General features: G+C 49.8%; 1 protein-coding gene across 1 annotated transcript in view; it reads left to right on the forward strand.

Moving 5' to 3' along the window:
- PWP2 (PWP2 small subunit processome component) overlaps positions 1–21,349 on the forward strand; it is a 308,991-nt gene that overhangs the window by 146,579 nt on the left and 141,063 nt on the right. Inside the window, exons 13-14 of the mRNA XM_030203767.1 lie at positions 2,239–2,389; positions 12,460–12,640. Coding sequence (XP_030059627.1) covers positions 2,239–2,389; positions 12,460–12,640 — 332 coding nt within the window. The remainder of the gene's footprint in view (positions 1–2,238; positions 2,390–12,459; positions 12,641–21,349) is intronic.

Genomic DNA, 21,349 nt, shown 5'->3' on the forward strand with positions numbered 1-21,349 from the left:
GCTGGATTGATAACTAAATTATGCTGGCGCTCCCTCCCGCTTCGTGCGGCTGTAGGGTAGCTTTGTATCCCTCCCGCTTCGGCGGTGTTAGGGTAAGCCAGCTCCTCCCGCGGTTGCGGTAGCAGGATAAGCCAGTTCCCCCCGCGTCAGCGGGTGTGGTTTCCCACCCACCGCCCCAGTGGTGGTGCGCTGGAATATTTCCCTTCCCCCGCTTCGGCGGTGGTGAGCTGGGCAGAGTGTCCCTTTTGTGGGTATAATTCTCTGAGTCCTGCGGATGGAGCTTTGATAACGACATACTGGGGAATTTCCGGCAGCACATGACCACATATAGGGAGGCAAAAGATTGCTCTCTATCTCCACCTGCTGGTAGATGGACACACCCCACCAGTCTATGGATTGATCGGCTAGGATTAAGGGAAAGAAAATTATTAGGTATTATACATAATTTTACCGTCTTTCAGTTCCAGGCTGTGTATAAAAAAAATGCAAATAAGTTAGTTGTAGCTAGTTCGAGAATTCTGTTGGCCATGCCTGTTGCTGGCCCTGTTATTATTCTGTATTTTTTTAAGTCCACTTTGAAGCTAGGGAGTCCCACGTTTAAGAATATATTATTCTGCTTGTCCTTGTAGAAAACAGTTAGTTACCTTTACCAGGTGTTCCCTGACGACTGCAGGATAAATATTCTTATATTCCCACCCACCTTCCATTGGACTTGAATTCTGTAAGTGGCAAACTAGACTGGCTGGGTCCCGTGCAACAGCGGCGTGTGGCAAGCACAGTGTAGCACTCTTAAAAAGTTGTGGTAAACAAGCTGGTGAGTATTCCCGCTCAGGACTCCCATCAGATGGCATCATCCAGATTACACAGGAACGGGATTTGCGTGATTCCCGCGGGGATGGAAGCAGTTCTGCTGGATTCCCGCTGAGACGGAAGCAGTTCCTGCAGGATTCCAGTGGGGTTTGAAACAATTCCTGCGGGATTCCCGTGGAAATGTAAGCTGCACCTGTGCCAGCCTCTCATCTACCGATTTACCAAGTTGTTTGAGTGCTGTCTCTTCCTCCTTGCTTTAACAGCATAAATGCGGAAAGTCTTCCATTAAGGAGGTGGTGGAGGCACAAATGATGACGGAATTCAAAAATGCATGGGATGAACACAGAGGATCTCTAATTGGAAAATGGAAGTTATTAAAAAAAAACCTAACCTTAAATGGCTGCATGTGTGTGGATGTGTCAAGTGATGCTTAGATGGTGACTCTGGATGTGATGAACTAGGGCCAATACCGGGCAGACTTGTATGGTCTGTGTCTCATATATGGCAATCTGGTTTAGGATGGGCTGGAAAGGGCTTAGACAGCAACTTCAGTGGCTGGAACATGAGGACAGTGCTGGACAGACTTTTACGGTCTGTCTCTCACAAATGAGAAGATGAATAGACTGGAGTGGGCTTTGAAAGCAAGTCCAGCAGTTGGAACATAAGGATAGGGCCGTGTAGACTTCTATGGTCTACGTCACAGAAACACCAAAGAAAGACAATAATCAAGTATATAATATCACACTTGTTGATTTAATCATGAATTGATAATGAGTGTGACTATTGGGCAGACTGGGTGGACCGTTTAGTTCTTTATTTGCCGCCACTTACTATGTTACTATTAATCCTCTTTGCTCCCAGGCTGGTGCGCAGACCTCAGCTCTGACACAGGCATGAGCATCAGATGTCACCTGACCTACTGGCGCATGCATGTGGCGACCTCTCAGCACACAGTGCCAGTGAATCAGAGACAAATCTTACATGTGCACACCAGTGTTCCCAGTTTTAACTTCCATTCCTTCCTTGCTTGCCTGCAGTGTTGTGGCTCAAATCCAGAGAGAGACTAAGAGAGCTGACCAGAATTTTCTTTTATGTACCATTAAATTCTTGCGGGGATGGGTGGGAATGGGTTAAATTCTGGTGGGGACAGGTTGAGATGAGTTAAATTCTTACAGGGATGGGTAAGATTCCAGTGAGGATGGGTAAGATTCCAGTAGGGACGGGCGGGGATGGGTAAGATTTCTGTCCCCGTGCAACTCTCTAATCCAGATATAAGAATGGGGAACACCTGCTACAGGTAAGTAACTTTGTTGTCCTGCATAGGTGACTGAGAATATTTGTATGTTTGTGTATATGTAAAATATAATCTGCATTCTTGACCAAAAGAAAATCTCTCTTCCAAATAATGTTCTTTTCTTTGGGTAACAGGTTTTAGCAGGACATGAAGGCCCTGTCAGCAGCATCAGCTTCAGCCCTTCAAAGGCCATGTTAGCAACAGCTTCTTGGGATAAGAACGTTAGACTCTGGAATATGTCTGACAGCTGGAGGACCAGAGAGACTCTCAGTCTAACTTCTGATGGTAACCATATTGTACTCTGCAATATTCTTTCTCTGAGATCCTAACATGTGAGACCATAGGAACCTATGCTATTATGCTAAACATACATTGACCCAGACTGTATTTCCCACCTTACTCCCTTCTCCATTGCCTATCTCTACCTACTCATCTCTTCTATTATTCTGGTATGTTTAACTTTTACTTTCTCTAACAATATTCTGTATTCCCTATTACTATATAAGCCGCATTGAACCTGCTTTGAGTGGGAAAGCGCAGGATACAAATGTAATAATAAAAAATACAGTAATAAAAATAGACACCATGTTGACCTCCATGATAAGCACACTGGCAAAAGGCTTGGAGAAAACTGGTGTTGCTTATTTTTTGCTCTTTCTCAATGTAGCTTTAGCATTTCACTTGGTGTGCCACAATATGGTATGTCAACTGAGATTTATTCGACCTGGGATCTGTGTCCTGTGGTAATTTTCTTCATACTTTTCTGCATGCAACAGGTCAGATTTTGGACCATTACATTTCATTGGCGTTCAATAACAAGTGACATACCATAAGGCTCTGCATTTTCAGCTATGCTCTTTAATATTTATGACCACTGTATGACATTATTCAAGGAACTAGAGTATATTACCATTTCTGTGCCAATGATGATATGATTATGCACCTATTACTTTGCATGATGTACATCCGTGTTTTGCTGTTGACGATTGTTTTAGAGTGGTCACCTCTTGGCTGGTTGCACGTGGGCTAGCCTTGAATTATCAAATGACTGAGGCATTCTTTGCTACCTGAGATGTTATGTCATTCCTGCCTCTCTCATACATATAGCTCACGTTGATGTTTTGATATGTCAGGAGATTACATATCTTGGAGTGTCTTTGGACACAGAGTTGAGCTTGTGGCCTGAAGTTACTGCCATGGCCCACAGAGCCTTTCACCTAAATGCTTGTAGACTTTCCCCAGTCATTGAAAAATCACACAGCATACAGTCAAACGTACACCTACCCACTCAGACACCACACCCAATCACTCTCCATGCAGTCACATCCCCCTCCCTCTCCAAAACCATTCGCTTAATTATATACACATATACGTCCTTGTATTCATTTCAGGTACATGCACTCACAGATTCCAACAGTGCGTTTGTAAACACCCTCCCACCCATCTGATCACAGATTCCATCTGCAAGATATCCTTCGTGCATGTATCCCATCCATACCCACTCTCATGACAGAATGAGCTTGTAAAGCATGAGAATGAGGGGATGAACCAGTGGGAGTGAACTTGGGGTGTGTGTGAGAGGTGTTAAGTTGGGGGAAGAATGATCAAATCTGGGGGCAGGTGAACCTGTGGTGGGAATTTTAGAAAGAGAGGGAAAGAGCCTGGGGGAGTCAGGAGGGTGATGATGAGGGAATGTAAGGGAAGAAGAGGGAAGGTAGATGCATTTGATGGATGGAAAGAAAGGTGGCTTGAGAGAGGGGGGAGGTAAGGGAAAGAAATAATAAAATAGGTGTAAGACGGAAGAGTAGAAGAGAGGGAATGGGTGTGACACACACAAACTGAACACAGCCACTCATTATTCATGCAGTCAGAAGTCACTCATTTACTACCAGTGCAGCCACAAACTTAGTTGCCCCCCACCATCTACTCTTTCACACATAGACCATAACTAAAAATTGATAGATATTCCCCACTCACTGCACCCACTCCCTCTTGATGCAGCACATAGATATGCCTACTTAAATCCACTGATTCACACACGGACACAGTTTTTTTCTATGCTTGCTGTAAACCATCTAGTCCGAAATCCATTATCTTGGGCTGCAGCTATCAGTCATTCATCCTTAGATTTCAATTCACCTCTCCTTAAACATTTATGTGTATTTTCCACATGGCTCCTGTAGTAATACTTTTTTTCCTACTGTACTTAAATATTTGCCACTTGTTTTTTCTCATTTCCTGATCTAAATCTTCAAAGAAGTTTTTCACTGCTTTGCTATACTGTTGCGTCCTTCTGTTTTGGTATTGGTGGATTCTCAATCATTCCTTCATTGGAATGATTTTTCAGCTTTAATGATGGAGATGGATGGCCATTTAATATTTGAAAAACTTTCATGTGTTTGGTTCTCCGAGGACAAGCAGGCTGCTTGTTCTCACGACTGGGGTTGACGTCCGCGGCAGCCCCCACCAACCGGAAGAAGCTTCGCGGGACGGTCGGCACGCAGGCCACGCCCACCGCGCATGCGCGGCCGCCTTCCCGCCCGTGCGCGACCGCTCCCGCCAGTTCCTTTTTTTCCGCGCCTGGAGAGAGTCGTGCTTTGCCGCTCTCTCTACTTCAGCCGCCGGATTCTTGCGATCGCGTATACGCGGATCGCGCTTCGTTAATTTAATTTAATTTCCTTTTATTATCTTTTCTTTTAAAAAAAAAAAAAAAAAGACTGCGCGTGTGGAGCACGCGCTCCCCTTTTCCCTCGCTTCCAGCGGGGACGCCTCGTTGCGGCCTAGTGGCCGCTCGGTCGGCTGGTTTTTTCGTGGTGTGATTTTAGCCACCATTGCCGACTTTGACTTCGCCGACGCGATTTTTCCGTCTATGTCCTCGAAGGTCCCGAGTGGATTTAAAAAGTGTGGTCGCTGCGGCCGGCCGATCTCGCAGACCGACACCCACGCTTGGTGCCTCCAGTGCCTCGGGCCGGAGCACAATCTCAAGTCGTGCGCGCTGTGTCTCGGTCTCCGGAAACGGACTCAGGTTGCGAGGCAAGTTCTGCGGGACCGTCTTTTTGGAACTTGCGCCGGCCCCTCGACGTCGACCTCGACGGCATCGGTATCGAAGGCCGGATCTTCGGTACCGGTATCGATGCCCGAGACATCGGCACCGATGGCAGCGACCCCAGGAGAACAGGTCCCGTCGGCCCGCCGGTGAGAGTGGGGTTGAGAGGCCGCGTGGGCTGTCGGCCCCGGTCACTCCCTCAGCTCGTGAGCCACGGGACCGAACCCTGTCGGACCCGGTACCTCGAGACCGAGGGGGATCGACCTCCTCCTCCTCCATGCCCTCCGGCGCCGGTGACGTGCACCGGAAAAAAGACAAGAAGCGCTGTCACCGGGAGCCCTCGGTGCACCCTGAAGGGGAGTCGACGCCGAAGCGTCATCGCAGAGAGGAGAGATCTCCGTCGGTGGTGGAGGTACCGACGCGTCGGGGTTCCGGCACCTCGGTGCCGTCTCCTGGCCCCCAGCAGCTTCCGGCACCGACACCCTTACCGGCCCCACCGCCTTTCCCGGCAGCGGGCCTGGACGAGTGCCTCAGAGCCATCCTTCCGGGGATCCTGGAAGGGCTGATGCGCCAGGCTGTGCCGGCGTCGGGGTGCTTGCGCCCCCGGCGCCGATGACTGTGGCGCCGGCGAGCTCTAGCCCGGCGCCGGGGCTGTCGACACCGCCGCCGCTTGCGGTGCCGGTCTCGACCGCCACGCAGGTGGAGTCCCCGTCGACGTCGATGGAGGGAGCTCCGTCCCCGCCGGCGCGGGAGTCCACCGCTCGACGACACCGAGGCCTCGGTGCCTCGACGTCGAGCCGGGCCCGGTACCGGACTCAGCTACATGAGCTAATGTCCGATACCGAGGATGAGGACTCGTGGGGGGAAGAGGAAGACCCGAGATATTTCTCCTCAGAGGAGTCTACGGGCCTTCCCTCGGACCCCACGCCGTCACCGGAGAGGAAGCTCTCACCTCCTGAGAGTCTCTCCTTTGCCTCCTTTGTGCGGGATATGTCTATAAGCATTCCCTTTCCCGTGGTCTCTGTGGAAGAGCCGAGGGCCGAGATGCTCGAGGTCCTCGACTATCCATCACCACCTAGAGAGTCCTCCACGGTACCGCTGCACAATGTCCTGAAGGAGACGCTGCTTCGGAACTGGGTGCGACCACTAACTAACCCCACCATTCCCAAGAAAGCAGAGTCCCAGTACAGGATCCACTCTGACCCAGAGCTCATGCGGCCCCAGTTGCCCCATGACTCAGCGGTCGTGGATTCTGCTCTCAAGAGGGCACGGAGTTCGAGGGATACCGCCTCGGCGCCCCCGGGGCGGGAGTCTCGCACTCTGGACTCATTTGGGAGGAAGGCCTACCAATCCTCCATGCTCGTGACCCGCATCCAATCTTACCTGCTCTATATGAGCATCCACATGCGGACCAATGTGCAACAGCTGGCGGACCTGGTCGATAAGCTCCCGCCGGAGCAGTCCAGGCCATATCAGGAGGTGGTCAGGCAGCTGAAGGCGTGCAGAAAGTTCCTGTCCAGGGGGATTTTTGACACCTGTGACGTGGCATCTCGTGCTGCGGCCCAAGGTATAGTGATGCGCAGGCTCTCATGGCTGCGTGCCTCTGACCTGGACAACCGCACCCAGCAGAGACTGGCTGACGTCCCTTGCCGGGGGGATAATATTTTTGGCGAGAAGGTCGAGCAGATGGTTGACCAACTGCATCAGCGGGAAACCGCTCTCGACAAGCTCTCCCACCGGGCGCCTTCAGCACCCGCCCCCGCGGGCGGGCGTTTTTCCCGGGCTCGGCAGGCTGCACCCTATTCTTTTGCGAAGCGTAGGTACAACCAGCCGGCCCGAAGGCCTCGTCAGGCACAGGGACAGCCCCAGCGCGCTCGTTCCCGTCAACAGCGTGCGCCTAAGCAGCCCCCTGCGCCTCCACAGCAAAAGCCGGGGACGGGCTTTTGACTGGATCCACGGGAACATAGCCGCCCTACAAGTGTCCGTACCAGACGACCTGCCGGTCGGAGGGAGGTTAAAATTCTTTCACCAAAGGTGGCCTCTCATAACCTCCGACCAGTGGGTTCTCCAAATAGTGCGGTGCGGATACGCCCTGAATTTGACCTCCCTGCCTCCAAATTGTCCTCCGGGAGCTCAGTCTTTCAGCTCCCATCACAAGCAGGTACTTGCAGAGGAACTCTCCGCCCTTCTCAGCGCCAATGCGGTCGAGCCCGTACCACCCGGGCAGGAAGGGCAGGGATTCTATTCCAGGTACTTCCTTGTGGAAAAGAAAACAGGGGGGATGCGTCCCATCCTAGACCTGAGAGGCCTGAACAAATTCCTGATCAAAGAAAAGTTCAGGATGCTTTCCTTGGGCACCCTTCTGCCAATGATTCAGAAAAACGATTGGCTATGTTCCCTGGATTTAAAGGACGCATACACTCACATCCCGATACTGCCAGCTCACAGACAGTATCTCAGATTCCGCCTGGGCGCACGGCACTTTCAGTATTGTGTGCTGCCCTTTGGGCTCGCCTCTGCCCCACGAGTGTTTACAAAGTGCCTCGTGGTGGTAGCGGCCTACCTACGCAAGCTGGGGGTGCACGTGTTCCCATATCTCGACGATTGGCTGGTCAAGAACACCTCGGAGGCAGGAGCCCTCCGGTCCATGCAGTGCACTATTCAACTTCTGGAGCTGCTAGGGTTTGTGATAAATTACCCAAAGTCCCATCTCCAGCCAACTCAGTCTCTGGAATTCATAGGAGCACTGCTGAATTCCCAGACTGCTCAGGCCTACCTTCCCAAAGCGAGGGCCACCAATCTCTTGGCCCTGGCTTCGCAGACCAGAGCGTCTCAGCAGATCACAGCTAGGCAGATGTTGAGACTTCTGGGTCATATGGCCTCCACAGTTCATGTGACTCCCATGGCTCGTTTTCACATGAGATCTGCTCAATGGACCCTAGCTTCCCAGTGGTTCCAAGCCACCGGGAATCTAGAGGATGTCATCCGCCTCTCCACCAGTTGCCGCACTTCACTGCTCTGGTGGACCATACGGACCAATTTGACCCTGGGACGTCCATTCCAAATTCCGCAGCCCACGAAAGTGCTGACGACGGATGCATCTCGCCTGGGGTGGGGAGCCCATGTCGATGGGCTTCACACCCAGGGTCTGTGGTCCCTCCAGGAAAAGGATCTGCAGATCAACCTCCTGGAGCTCCGAGCGATCTGGAACGCACTGAAGGCTTTCAGAGATCGGCTGTCCTGCCAAATTATCCAAATTCGGACAGACAATCAGGTTGCAATGTATTACGTCAACAAGCAGGGGGGCACCGGATCTCGCCCCCTGTGTCAGGAAGCCGTCGGTATGTGGCGTTGGGCGTGTCGGTTCGGCATGCTTCTCCAAGCCACGTACCTGGCAGGCGTAAACAACAGTCTGGCCGACAGACTGAGCAGAGTCATGCAACCGCACGAGTGGTCGCTCCATTCCAGAGTGGTACGCAAGATCTTCCGAGAGTGGGGCACCCCCTCGGTGGATCTTTTCGCCTCTCAGACCAACCACAAGCTGCCTCTGTTCTGTTCCAGACTTCAGACACACGGCAGGCTAGCGTCAGATGCCTTTCTCCTTCATTGGGGGACCGGCCTCCTGTATGCTTATCCTCCCATACCTTTGGTGGGGAAGACCTTACTGAAGCTCAAGCAAGACCGCGGCACCATGATTCTGATAGCGCCCTTTTGGCCCCGTCAGATCTGGTTCCCTCTTCTTCTGGAGTTGTCCTCCGAAGAACCGTGGAGATTGGAGTGTTTTCCGACTCTCATTTCGCAGAACGACGGAGCGTTGCTGCACCCCAACCTTCAATCCCTGGCTCTCACGGCCTGGATGTTGAGGGCGTAGACTTCGCTGCGTTGGGTCTGTCTGAGGGTGTCTCCCGGGTCTTGCTTGCCTCTAGGAAGGATTCCACTAAAAAGAGTTACTTTTTCAAGTGGAGGAGGTTTGTCGTTTGGTGTGAGAGCAAGGCCCTAGAACCTCGTTCTTGCCCTGCACAGAACCTGCTTGAATACCTTCTGCACTTATCAGAGTCTGGCCTAAAGACCAACTCAGTAAGGAATCACCTTAGTGCGATTAGTGCTTACCATTATCGTGTGGAGGGTAAAGCCATCTCTGGAGAGCCTTTAGTCGTTCGATTCATGAGAGGCTTGCTTTTGTCAAAGCCCCCTATCAAGCCTCCTACTGTGTCATGGGATCTCAACGTCGTCCTCACCCAGCTGATGAAACCTCCTTTTGAGCCACTGAATACCTGCCATCTGAAGTACTTGACCTGGAAGGTCATTTTCTTGGTGGCAGTTACTTCAGCTCGTAGGGTCAGTGAGCTTCAAGCCCTGGTAGCTCATGCTCCATATACCAAATTTCATCACAACAGAGTAGTGCTCCGCACCCACCCAAAGTTCCTGCCGAAGGTGGTGTCGGAGTTCCATCTTAACCAGTCAATTGTCTTGCCAACATTCTTCCCCAGGCCGCATACCCGCCCTGCTGAACGTCAGTTGCACACATTGGACTGCAAGAGAGCATTGGCCTTCTACTTGGAGCGGACACAGCCCAACAGACAGTCCGCCCAATTGTTTATTTCTTTCGACCCTAACAGGCTAGGGGTCGCTGTCGGGAAACGCACCATCTCCAATTGGCTAGCAGACTGCATTTCCTTCACTTACGCCCAGGCTGGGCTGACTCTTGAGGGCCATGTCACGGCTCATAGTGTCAGAGCCATGGCAGCGTCGGTGGCCCACTTGAAGTCAGCCACTATTGAGGAGATCTGCAAGGCTGCGACGTGGTCATCTGTCCACACATTCACATCTCATTACTGCCTCCAGCAGGATACCCGACGCGACAGTCGGTTCGGGCAGTCGGTGCTGCAGAATCTGTTTGGGGTGTAAATCCAACTCCACCCTCCAGGACCCGAATTTATTCTGGTCAGGCTGCACTCTCAGTTAGTTGTTCTTCGTAGGTCAATTTCTGTTGTTCCCTCGCCGTTGCGAGGTTCAATTGACCTGGGTTCTTGTTTTGAGTGAGCCTGAGAGCTAGGGATACCCCAGTCGTGAGAACAAGCAGCCTGCTTGTCCTCGGAGAAAGGGTATGATACATACCTGTAGCAGTTGTTCTCCGAGGACAGCAGGCTGATTGTTCTCACCTACCCTCCCTCCTCCCCTTTGGAGTTGTGTTTCATATTTTATTGCTTGTCATTCAACTGGCGGGAGCGGTCGCGCACGGGCGGGAAGGCGGCCGCGCATGCGCGGTGGGCGTGGCCTGCGTGCCGACCGTCCCGCGAAGCTTCTTCCGGTTGGTGGGGGCTGCCGCGGACGTCAACCCCAGTCGTGAGAACAATCAGCCTGCTGTCCTCGGAGAACAACTGCTACAGGTATGTATCATACCCTTTCTGATAACACTGTTAAGTAAGCCTGGAAGCATATTATAGTAGCTCAATAGGTGTAATCTGTTTCTGTGAGACCTATTCCTCCTTTAGCTTGAGGAATGTGTACACTGATTCTTAGAAGTGACCTTGTTGGCATGGTGGAGTTTTTCATTTGTATTTTCTAGTTTTTCAAGTCTTTAAGAGGCCAGTCCACAATTGTTATGCTGTAAGTTTTATGTTAAGTTCAACCATTTTTATTGATGACCATCAAAGAAACCAGTATCAAACCATATAAAACCAAGATATAACCGTATAGACAGTCATCAAGCTTTTAGCATTTATCTCCCCCCACCCTTTCCCCTATAGTCACAACACAATTAGAAAATAATAAATCCTTGATAACCACAAGAAAAAAAAAAAAAAAAAAAAAGAGTATGTCAACCTTATAATAATATCTTCCAAAGGGGTATGTTCTTATCCCCTCTGGCTACCTTGCAAAAACTTCATATAAAAGAAAAGAAGAAGTGTGGGGGGGGGGGGCATTCTGGCGCGTTCAGTACGGAACATCTCCCCTACCATAACTTCCAACCCATACTCAAAATTTATTCAAAATCAAACTTCTGGCTCTATGTGGGAGAGACTGTATATATGCTTCCCATATGGCCAAGAGCATCTTCCTCCCTTTAGGGGAACATTGAGCTTGTCTCTGTTCCAACAGCATTAATGCATGCAATCTATTCCTCCAGGCCCAATAAGAAGGCGCAGCTTCACCTATCCAGGCCCCTAATATAACTCGCTTACCCAACATTGCCGCTTTTCGAAGAAGAACAGTGTTACGATTAGCAACATGAAAAGCTTCATATTTATCTAAAAGCAGACATGCAGGCGTGAATGGCAGAGAGCATTCCCAAAGCCCCTCAAAATAATGCAGAATGGCCTGCCAAAATAGCCTTGTCCTTGTGCAATCCCAAAAAGCATGATAAAAAGAATTGTTTTCTTGATTGCATTTTGAGCAGACTGGTGTTCCCACCCACCCCCCAAGCTTGAATACTTGCTCCTTATTAAAGTAAGCCCTGTGTAATACTCGAAACTGACGCTCTCTCAATTCTGCGCTCACCGAAATTTCAAATATGCGTTCAATTAACTTACTATAGTCTAAAGCGAAAACAGGCAAATCAATATCCCGGCTCCACCTATGAATCAAGCCCTCCGTAGACCAGGCAGAATGAAGATGTAGCAATTCTCTATGAAGCGAAGAAATTGACAAATTACCATCTCGAAATTTTTCAAAAAAATTCTGCAAATGACTACTCAAAGGGAAAGCCAGACTATTGGCATCCAGGGATTGTATATAATGTCGCAATTGTCTATATGCTAAAAAAATCGTTAGTGTCCACTACTCCTCCACTCTGCAATTGCTCCCAAGGTAGCATCTTACCTCCCTCTCCCAACACTTGGTGCAAAATTGTAAGTTTTATGTTAAATTGTAACTGCTGTATAACGCTTTGGGTGAATTTCTTCATAAAGGTGGTTAATAAATCCAAATAAATAAATAAATAAATAATTCCAAAGTTATACTAGAGAGCAGGAATTGCCAGCTGATTAATGACTTGTATCTTATTTCTTGATGTTAATGCACACGTCCTATTTTGGACTCTTTTCAAACTATTTTCCAACTCTGTTGTTAAATCAGGCTATTTCATAACATTGATGTTTGACTTTTCTAGATTCTTCTGTATGCAGGGCAGGTATTCTTCTTCTCAGTTGTGCTCTAGAGGGTCCTTACTTAAGCATCCAAAATGTTTCTGCTTCAGCTTAATTTTATTGTAGCTCTTTTTCAGATCCCTGTAAAATTGTTTTGGGTTCTCTCTCAATAGTTTATTATGACGTCTCTTTTTTTCTGTTTTCTTCTTTTCTCTGTGTAGTGCTTGCTGTGACCTTTCGACCAGATGGTAGAGAACTAGCAGTTTGTACACTGGATGGGCAGATAACATTTTGGGATCCTGAAATTGCTTCCCAGACTGGCTCTATTGAAGGAAGACATGACATACAGATGGGGAGAAGAGAGTTGGACAAGATAACTGCAAAGCAAGCTGCAAAGGGAAGGTAAGCACAGAGTTGATACAGTGAAAGCTAAATAGGCAGAGCAGGCAAGGTGGGAAAGATGTGTATGCAGAGCAGGCAAGATGGGGAGGAGAGTGCAGACAGCAGATCAGGCAAGGGCAAAGCAGGCAGTACTGAAATGTGGAGAGTAGTCAGCACTGAGAGAGAGAAGGAAAGCATGCAGCACAAAAGTGGTGAGGACAAGCAGACAGCATAGGGAGAAGTAAATGTAGGCAAAGCATGGATTGAGCACAGAACAAGGGAGCATGAAGTGCGTTCTATCCATCTATTCACACCTCTACCTCTCCAAGGAGTAGTCATTTATCGACCCCCTAATAAGTCTTTTCTTTCTTTCTGTCTTTCTGTCTTTCTTTCTTTCTTTCTTTCTTTCTTTCTTTCTTTCTTTCTTTCTTTCTTTCTCACTTACTTTGACTCTTATGCCTCTCAGTTTCTCATTCAATCAGCTGTCCTCCAGTACCCCTGCTCACCAGAATGGCCACTACGTTGATCGTGTCTTCTCCAACTGCTCACTGTCCAATTTCTCCACCTCAGTTCTTCCCCTCTCTGACCATCATCTGATAACTTTCACACTTAATCACCCTCCCGCCAGTTCTGTCCAATCTCCACCAATACATTTAAGAATCTTCCGGCTATTGACCTTTGCGGTGTCTCTACCATTGTCTCATCCCTCTTCTCAACCACTATCCAGCTTATTTTCAAAAGAGATCGCCGGCCATCTTCCGACACTGCTTTCCATCGCGGAGCCGGCCAAACTTCAAGGGGGTGTTTCAGTAGGGTAGCGAAGGCGGGATGGGGGCGGGACGGAGGCATGGTTTGAGATGGCCGGCTTCGCCCGATAATGGAAAAAAGAAAGCCGCCCTTGACGAGCATTTCGCCGGCTTCACTTGGTCCCTTTTTTTTTTTCAGGACCAAGTTTCAAAAGGGTGCCCCAAATGACCACTGGAGGGAATTGGGGATGACCTCCCCTTACTCCCCCAGTGGTCACCAACCCCCTCCCACCCAAAACAAAAATTAAAAAAAAATACTTTTATGCCAGCCTCAAATGTCCTACCCAGCTCCCTGACAGCAGTATGCAGGTCCCTGGAGCAGTATTTAGTGGGTGCAGTGCACTTCAGGCAGGTGGACCCAGGCCCATCCCCTCCCCCACCTGTTACACTTGTGGTGGTAAATGTTAAGCCCTCCAAAACCCACTGTACCCACATGTAGGTGCCCCCCTTCACCCCTAAGGGCTATGGTAATGGTGTACAATTGTGGGGAGTAGGCAAGGTAAGGGAGGTATGCATCTGGGAGCAATTTTTGTCCAATGCAGTGCCCCCTAGGGTGCCCGGTTGGTGTCCTGGCATGTGAGGGGGACCAGTGCACTACAAATGCTAGCCCCTCCCACGACCAAATGCCTTGGATTTGGCCGGGTTTGAGATCGTCGGCATTAATTTCCATTATCGGCGAAAACTGATGCTGGCCATCTCTGACATTTGGCCGGCCCCAACCGTATTATCAAAACGAAAGATGGCCGGCCATCTTTTTCGATAATATGGTTCAGTTCGGGACTGCTCTTTGCGGCGCCGACCAAATAGATGGCCAGCCATCTATTTGGCCGGCGCCGTTCGATTATGCCCCTCTATGTTATTCAAGTCTCTTCCTATAATACTATTCTCTCCTCTGCTCTGGATACTCTTGCTCCTCCCATTCCCTGTTGTGTAAGGGGTACTAAACCCCCAGCCTTGGCTGACCTCTAGAATCTGCTACTTACATTCCTGTGCCCAATCTGCTGAGCATCTTTGGCTAAAATCCAATGCCATGCCAAATTCATACATTTCAAATTCTTGCTGAACTCCTTCTAGTTGGTTCTTTCACTTGCCAAACAAGATTACTACATCCATTTGACAATCTGTCTTGGCTCCAATCCTCACCGTCTCTTTGCAACACTGAACTCTCTACTCAAAGTGCCTTTACCTCCAACCACCACCCCCTTCACTTTTTCCCCAGTCTGAGTACCTCCATGACAGGGTTCACAAGATTAACCTTGAGTTCTCAACCAAGACACCACCTCCACCTCTCCTTCCTTCAGTCCATTCTGTCAACCTTCCTTCAACCCCTTCTACCTTTTCTTCCTTTTCTGAAATCAGTGAAGAGAAAACTGCACATTTTCTTTCCTCTTCCAAACTCAGTACCTGTTGCCAACCATCTACTCAGTACTATTTCTCCAACTGTCACCCCTTCTGTCATATCCTCGGTCTTTCACCTTCCACTGCAACTATTCCTGGTTCCTTCAAACATACCTTAGTTTATTTTGAGCAGTGGTATAACTACAGCATGTTTGAAGGAACCAGGAATAGTTGCAGTGGAAGGAATATCTGCCCTTCCAACTATTGCCCCATCTCCCTCCTCCCTTTCTTATCCGTGAATGTTAACTGCCATTGTCTTGACTTTCTTTTATTTCATCTCAAGCTATTCTTGATCCACTTCAATCAGGCTTTTGCCATCTATATTCAACTGAAACAGCCCTTGCTAAAGTCTCCAATGACCTGTTACTGGCCAGATCCACAGTCCTCTATTCTATTCTCATCCTTCTTGACCTATCTGCTGCTTTTCACACTGTTGATCACCACTTACTCCTTGATACACTGTCTTATGTTCTTTCTTGGTTTGCTTATTATTTCTCACATCACACTTTGTGTGCTCTGGTGGATCCTCCAGTCAGTGTATCTCCGGGCTCTGCTTTGGGACCTCTTCTTTTCTCCATCTATACTTCTTCCCTTAGTGCTCTGATCTCCTCCCATGGTTTTCAGTATCATATTTATGCTGATGACTCCTTTCCACACCAGAAATTTCAGCAGGAATCCAGACCGAAGTCTCAGCCTGCCTGTCTGACATTACTGCCTGTAATTCTCACCACCATCTGAAAATAAACATGGCCAAGTCTGAGCTTCTTATCTTTTCCCCTAAACACACCTCTCCTCTTCCCCCATTCTCTATTTCTGTGGAGAACTCTCTCATACTCCCTGTCTCGCCAGCTTCTATCCTTGGGGTCATCTTTGACACCTCTCTCTCTCTTTCTCTGCATATATCCAACAGACTGTTAAAACCTGTTGTTTCTTTATCTATTCATCCTTTCCTTCTGAGCACACTGCAAAAATCCTTATCCACACTCTTATCACTTCACATAGATTACTGCAACTTGCTTCTCATAGGTCTCCCACTGAACCATCTTGCTTCTCATAGGTCTCCCACTGAACCATCTTTCTTCTCTTCAGTCCATTCAAAATTCTCCTGCATGAGAATTACACTCCACTAGTGTCACTATGCTTACATTAGTCCTCAAGTCTCTTCATTGACTCCCTATCCATTCCTGCATACAGTTCAAACTCCTCTTATTGACTTGCAAGTTCATTCACTCTGCATCTCCTTGGTACCTCTCCACTATTATCTCTCCTTACACTCCTCCCCGGTAACTCCATTCATCAGGTAAATCTCTCTTATCTGTACCCTTTTCCTTCACTGCCAAATCCAGACTCCATTCCTTTCATCTTGCTGCACCATATGCCTGGAATAGACTTCCTGAGTCAGTATGTTAAGCTCCATCTCTGGTCGTATTCAAATCAAGGCTAAAATCCCATCTTTTTGAGGCTGCTTGTAATTCCTAATTTCTATTCACTTGTTCAGTACCCATGTCTGTTTTAATCATTTCCACCATAAGTAATTCCATAATCCCTTATTTGTCCTGTTTGTCTATCTTGATTAGATTTAAGCTCTGTTGAGCAGGGATTGTCTCTTATGTGTTTAATGTACAGCGCTGTGTAGTCTAGCAGCATTGTAGAAATAAATAGTAGTAGTATAATTTTCAGACAGCACATCTAGTCACAAAGTATCTGTAGACCTTGTACTTTATTTTCCAAGAGACAGTATATGTACATTTAGAAAATTTTCTATGGGTGAAATGGCCTTTGAAGTGGAACCAGTAAAGGTAGCTCAAAAGAAAAGACACCCCCAAAGCACTGATAAAGAAACTCAAACCAGAAAATTCTTGTTGTTAGGGGATTCCATTTGAAACATAGTTCAAGGGCCCAACAAAGAAAAATGCCTTCCAGGATCCTCAGCTACCAGGAGTACCAGGGAAATACTGACTATAATCAAAGAAGAGACTAAGGATTCATAAGTACATAAGTAATGCCATACTGGGAAAAGACCAAGGGTCCATCGAGCCCAGCATCCTGTCCACGACAGCGGCCAATCCAGGCCAAGGGCACCTGGCAAGCTTCCCAAACGTACAAACATTCTATACATGTTATTTCTGGAATTTTGGAGTTTTCCAAGTCCGTTTAGTAGCGGTTTATGGACTTGTCCTTTAGGAAACCGTCCAACCCCTTTTTAAACTCTGCTAAGCTAACCGCCTTCACCACTTTCTCCGGCAACGAATCCCAGAGTTTAATTACACGTTGGGGTGAAGAAAAATTTTCTCTGATTTGTTTTAAATTTACTACACTGTAGTTTCATCGCATGCCCCCTAGTCCTAGTATTTTTGGAAAGCGTGAACAGACGCTTCACATCCACCTGTTCCACTCCACTCATTATTTTATATACCTCTATCATGTCTCCCCTCAGCCGTCTCTTCTCCAAGCTGTATAGCCCTAGCCTCCTTAGTCTTTCTTCATAGGGAAGTCGTCCCATCCCCGCTATCATTTTAGTCGCCCTTCGCTGCACCTTTTCCAATTCTACTATATCTTTCTTGAGATGCGGAGACCAGAATTGAACACAATACTCAAGGTGCGGTCGCACCATGGAGCGATACAACGGCATTATAACATCCTCACACCTGTTTTCCATACCTTTCCTGATAATACCCAACATTCTATTCGCTTTCTTAGCCGCAGCAGCACACTGAGCAGAAGGTTTCAGTGTGTTATCGACGACGACACCCAGATCCATTTCTTGGTCCGTAACTCCTAACGTGGAACCTTGCATGACGTAGCTATAATTCGGGTTCTTTTTTCCCCACATGCATCACCTTGCACTTGCTCACATTAAACATCATCTGCCATTTAGCCGCCCAGTCTCCCAGTCTCGTAAGGTCCTCTTGTAATTTTTCACAATCCTGTCGCGATTTAACGACTTTGAATAACTTTGTGTCATCAGCAAATTTAATTACCTCGCTAGTTACTCCCATCTCTAAATCATTTATAAATATATTAAAAAGCAGCGGTCCTAGCACGGACCCCTGAGGAACCCCACTAATTACCCTTCTCCATTGTGAATACTGCCCATTTAACCCCACTCTTTGTTTCCTATCCTTCAACCAGTTTTTAATCCACAATAGGACATTTCCTCCTATCCCATGACCCTCCAATTTCCTCTGTAGCCTTTCATGAGGTACCGAAGCAAAGAATTCATTCAGTCTCTCCGCTACGTCTTTGTCTTCCTTGATCGCCCCTTTTACCCCTCGGTCATCCAGTGGCCCAACCGATTCTTTTGCCGGCTTCCTGCTTTTAATATACCGAAAAAAAATTTTACTATATTTTTTTGCCTCTAAGGCTATCTTTTTTTCATACTCCCTCTTGGCCTTCTTAATCTGCGCCTTGCATTTGCTTTGACACTCCTTATGCTGTTTCTTGTTATTTTCAGACGGTTCCTTCTTCCATTTTCTGAAGGCGTTTCTTTTAGCCCTAATAGCTTCCTTCACCTCACTTTTTAACCAGGCCGGGTGTCTTTTGGACTTCCGTCTTTCTTTTCTAATTCGCGGAATATGTATGGCCTGGGCCTCCAGGATGGTATTTTTGAACAGCGTCCACGCCTGTTGTACAGTTTTTACTCTCTCAGTTGCCCCCCTAAGTTTTTTTTTTTTTTTTTTTTTTTTACCGTTCTTCTCATTTTATCATAGTCTCCTTTTTTAAAGTTAAATGCTAACGTATTTGACTTTCTCCGAGGACAAGCAGGCTGCTTGTTCTCACGACTGGGTGACGTCCGCGGCAGCCCCCACCAACCGGAAGAAGCTTCGAGGGCGGTCCGCACGCAGGGCACGCCCACCGCGCATGCGCGGCCGTCTTCCCGCCCGTGCGCGACCGTTCCCACTCAGTCTTGCTTTTTCCGCGCTGGAGAGAGTCGTGCGTCACCGCTCTCTCTTGTCAGCCCCGAAAAACCGTCGCGTTTTCGTGAATTTCTTATTTTTTTGTTTCTGGTTCCCGCGCGTTCCGGACCCTTTTCTTTTTCTTGTTTAAAAAAAAGAAAGTGAACGCGCTTGTTTTTCCCTCGTTTTCTAGCGGGGGCGTCGCGGTGGCCGCGCGGTCGATTTATTTTTCGAGGTGTGATTTACCGCCACCATCGACGACTTTAATTTCGCCGGCGCGATTTTTCCGTCAATGTCCTCAAAGGTCCCGAGTGGATTTAAGAAGTGTGGTCGGTGCGGCCGGCCTATCTCGCAGACCGACACCCACGCTTGGTGCCTCCAGTGCCTCGGGCCGGAGCACAATATCAAGTCGTGCTCTTTGTGTCTTGGTCTCCGGAAACGGACTCAGGTTGCGAGGCAAGTTCTTCGGGACCGTCTTTTTGGAACTTGCGCCGGCCCCTCGACGTCGACCTCGACGGCATCGGTATCGACGGCCGGTTCTTCGGTACCGGTATCGATGTCCGCGAAATCGGCACCGATGGCATCGACCCCAGGAGCACAGGTCCCGTCGGCCCGCCGGTCCTCCGGTGAGGGTAGGGGTGAGAGGCCGCGTGGGCAATCGGCCCCGGTCACTCCCTCTGCCCATGGCCCTCGGGACCGAACCCTGTCTGACCCGGTCCCTCAAGACCGAGGGGGATCGACCTCCTCCTCCTCCATTCCACCTGGCGCCGATGACGGGCACCGCAAAAAATCAAAGAAGCACCGTCATCGGTCGCCTTCGATGCATCCGGCTCTCGGTGCCGGTGAGGAGTCGATGCCGAAGCATCAGCGTCGAGAGGAGAGGTCCCCTTCGGTAGTGGAGGTATCGACGCGTCAGGGTCCCAGCACTTCGGTGCAGTCTCCTGGACCCGAGCAGCTTCCGGCACCGACACCTCTACCGGCCCCCCCCCCCGTCTTTCCCGACAGCGGGCCTGGACGAGTGCCTCCGAGCCATCCTTCCGGGGATCCTGGAAGGGCTGATGCGCCAGGCTGTGCCGGCGCCGGGGGTGCTTGCGCCCCCGGCGCCGTTGACTGTGGCGCCGGCGAGCTCCAGCCCGGTGCCGAGGCCTTCGACACCGGCCGCCGCTTGCGGCGCCGGTCTCGACCGCCACGCAGGTGGAGTCACCGTCGACATCGATGGAGGGAGCTTCGTCCCCGCCGGCGCGGGAGTCCGCCGCTCGACGACACCGAGGCCTCGGTGCCTCGACGTCGAGCCGGGCCCGGTTAAGGACTCAGCTACATGAGCTTATGTCCGATACCGAGGAAGAGGCCTCGTGGGGGGAAGAGGAGGACCCCAGATATTTCTCCTCAGAGGAGTCTGCGGGTCTTCCCTCTGACCCCACGCCTTCACCAGAGAGGAAGCTCTCGCCTCCTGAGAGCCTCTCCTTTGCCTCCTTTGTAAGGGACATGTCCATTCGCATTCCCTTCCCCGTGGTTTCTGTGGATGAGCCGAGGGCTGAGATGCTCGAGGTCCTCGACTATCCATCACCACCTAGAGTTCTCCACGGTGCCGTTGCACAATGTCCTCAAAGAGACACTGCTTCGGAACTGGATGAGACCATTATCTAATCCCACCATTCCCAAGAAAGCAGAGTCCCAGTACAGAATCCACTCGGACCCAGAGTTAATGCGGCCCCAATTGCCTCATGACTCGGCGGTCGTGGATTCTGCTCTCAAGAGGGCACGGAGTTCGAGGGATACCGCCTCGGCGCCCCCGGGGCGGGAGTCTCGCACTCTGGACTCGTTTGGGAGGAAGGCCTACCAATCTTCCATGCTCGTGACCCGCATCCAATCTTACCAGTTCTACATGAGCATCCACATGCGGAACAATGTGAAGCAACTGGCGGACCTGGTTGATAAGCTCCCGCCAGAGCAGTCCAGGCCTTATCAGGAGGTGGTCAGGCAGCTTAAGGCGTGCAGAAAGTTCCTGTCCAGGGGTATCTATGACACCTGTGACGTGGCATCTCGTGCTGCGGCCCAAGGTATAGTGATGCGCAGGCTCTCATGGCTGCGTACCTCTGACCTGGACAACCGCACCCAGCAGAGACTGGCTGACGTCCCTTGCCGGGGGGATAATATTTTTGGTGAGAAGGTCGAGCAGCTGGTGGACCAACTGCATCAGCGGGAAACCGCTCTCGACAAGCTCTCCCACCGGGCGCCTTCAGCATCCACCTCAGCAGGTGGACGTTTTTCCCGGGCCCGGCAGGCTGCGCCCTATGCTTTTACCAAGCGTAGGTTCACCCAGCCGGCCCGAAGGCCTCATCAGGCACAGGGACAGCCCCAGCGCGCTCGTTCTCGTCAACAGCGTGCGCCTAAGCAGCCCCCTGAGCCTCCACAGTAAAAGCCGGGGACGGGCTTTTGACTGGATCCACGGGAACATAGCCGCCCTGAAAGTGTCCGTGCCGGACGATCTGCCGGTCGGAGGGAGGTTAAAATTTTTTCACCAAAGGTGGCCTCTCATAACCTCCGACCAGTGGGTTCTCCAAATAGTGCGGTACGGATACGCCCTGAATTTGGCCTCCCTGCCACCAAATTGTCCTCCGGGAGCTCAG

The sequence above is a fragment of the Microcaecilia unicolor genome, chromosome 5 (assembly GCF_901765095.1).
Source record: "Microcaecilia unicolor chromosome 5, aMicUni1.1, whole genome shotgun sequence".
Taxonomy (NCBI): Eukaryota; Metazoa; Chordata; class Amphibia; order Gymnophiona; family Siphonopidae; genus Microcaecilia; species Microcaecilia unicolor.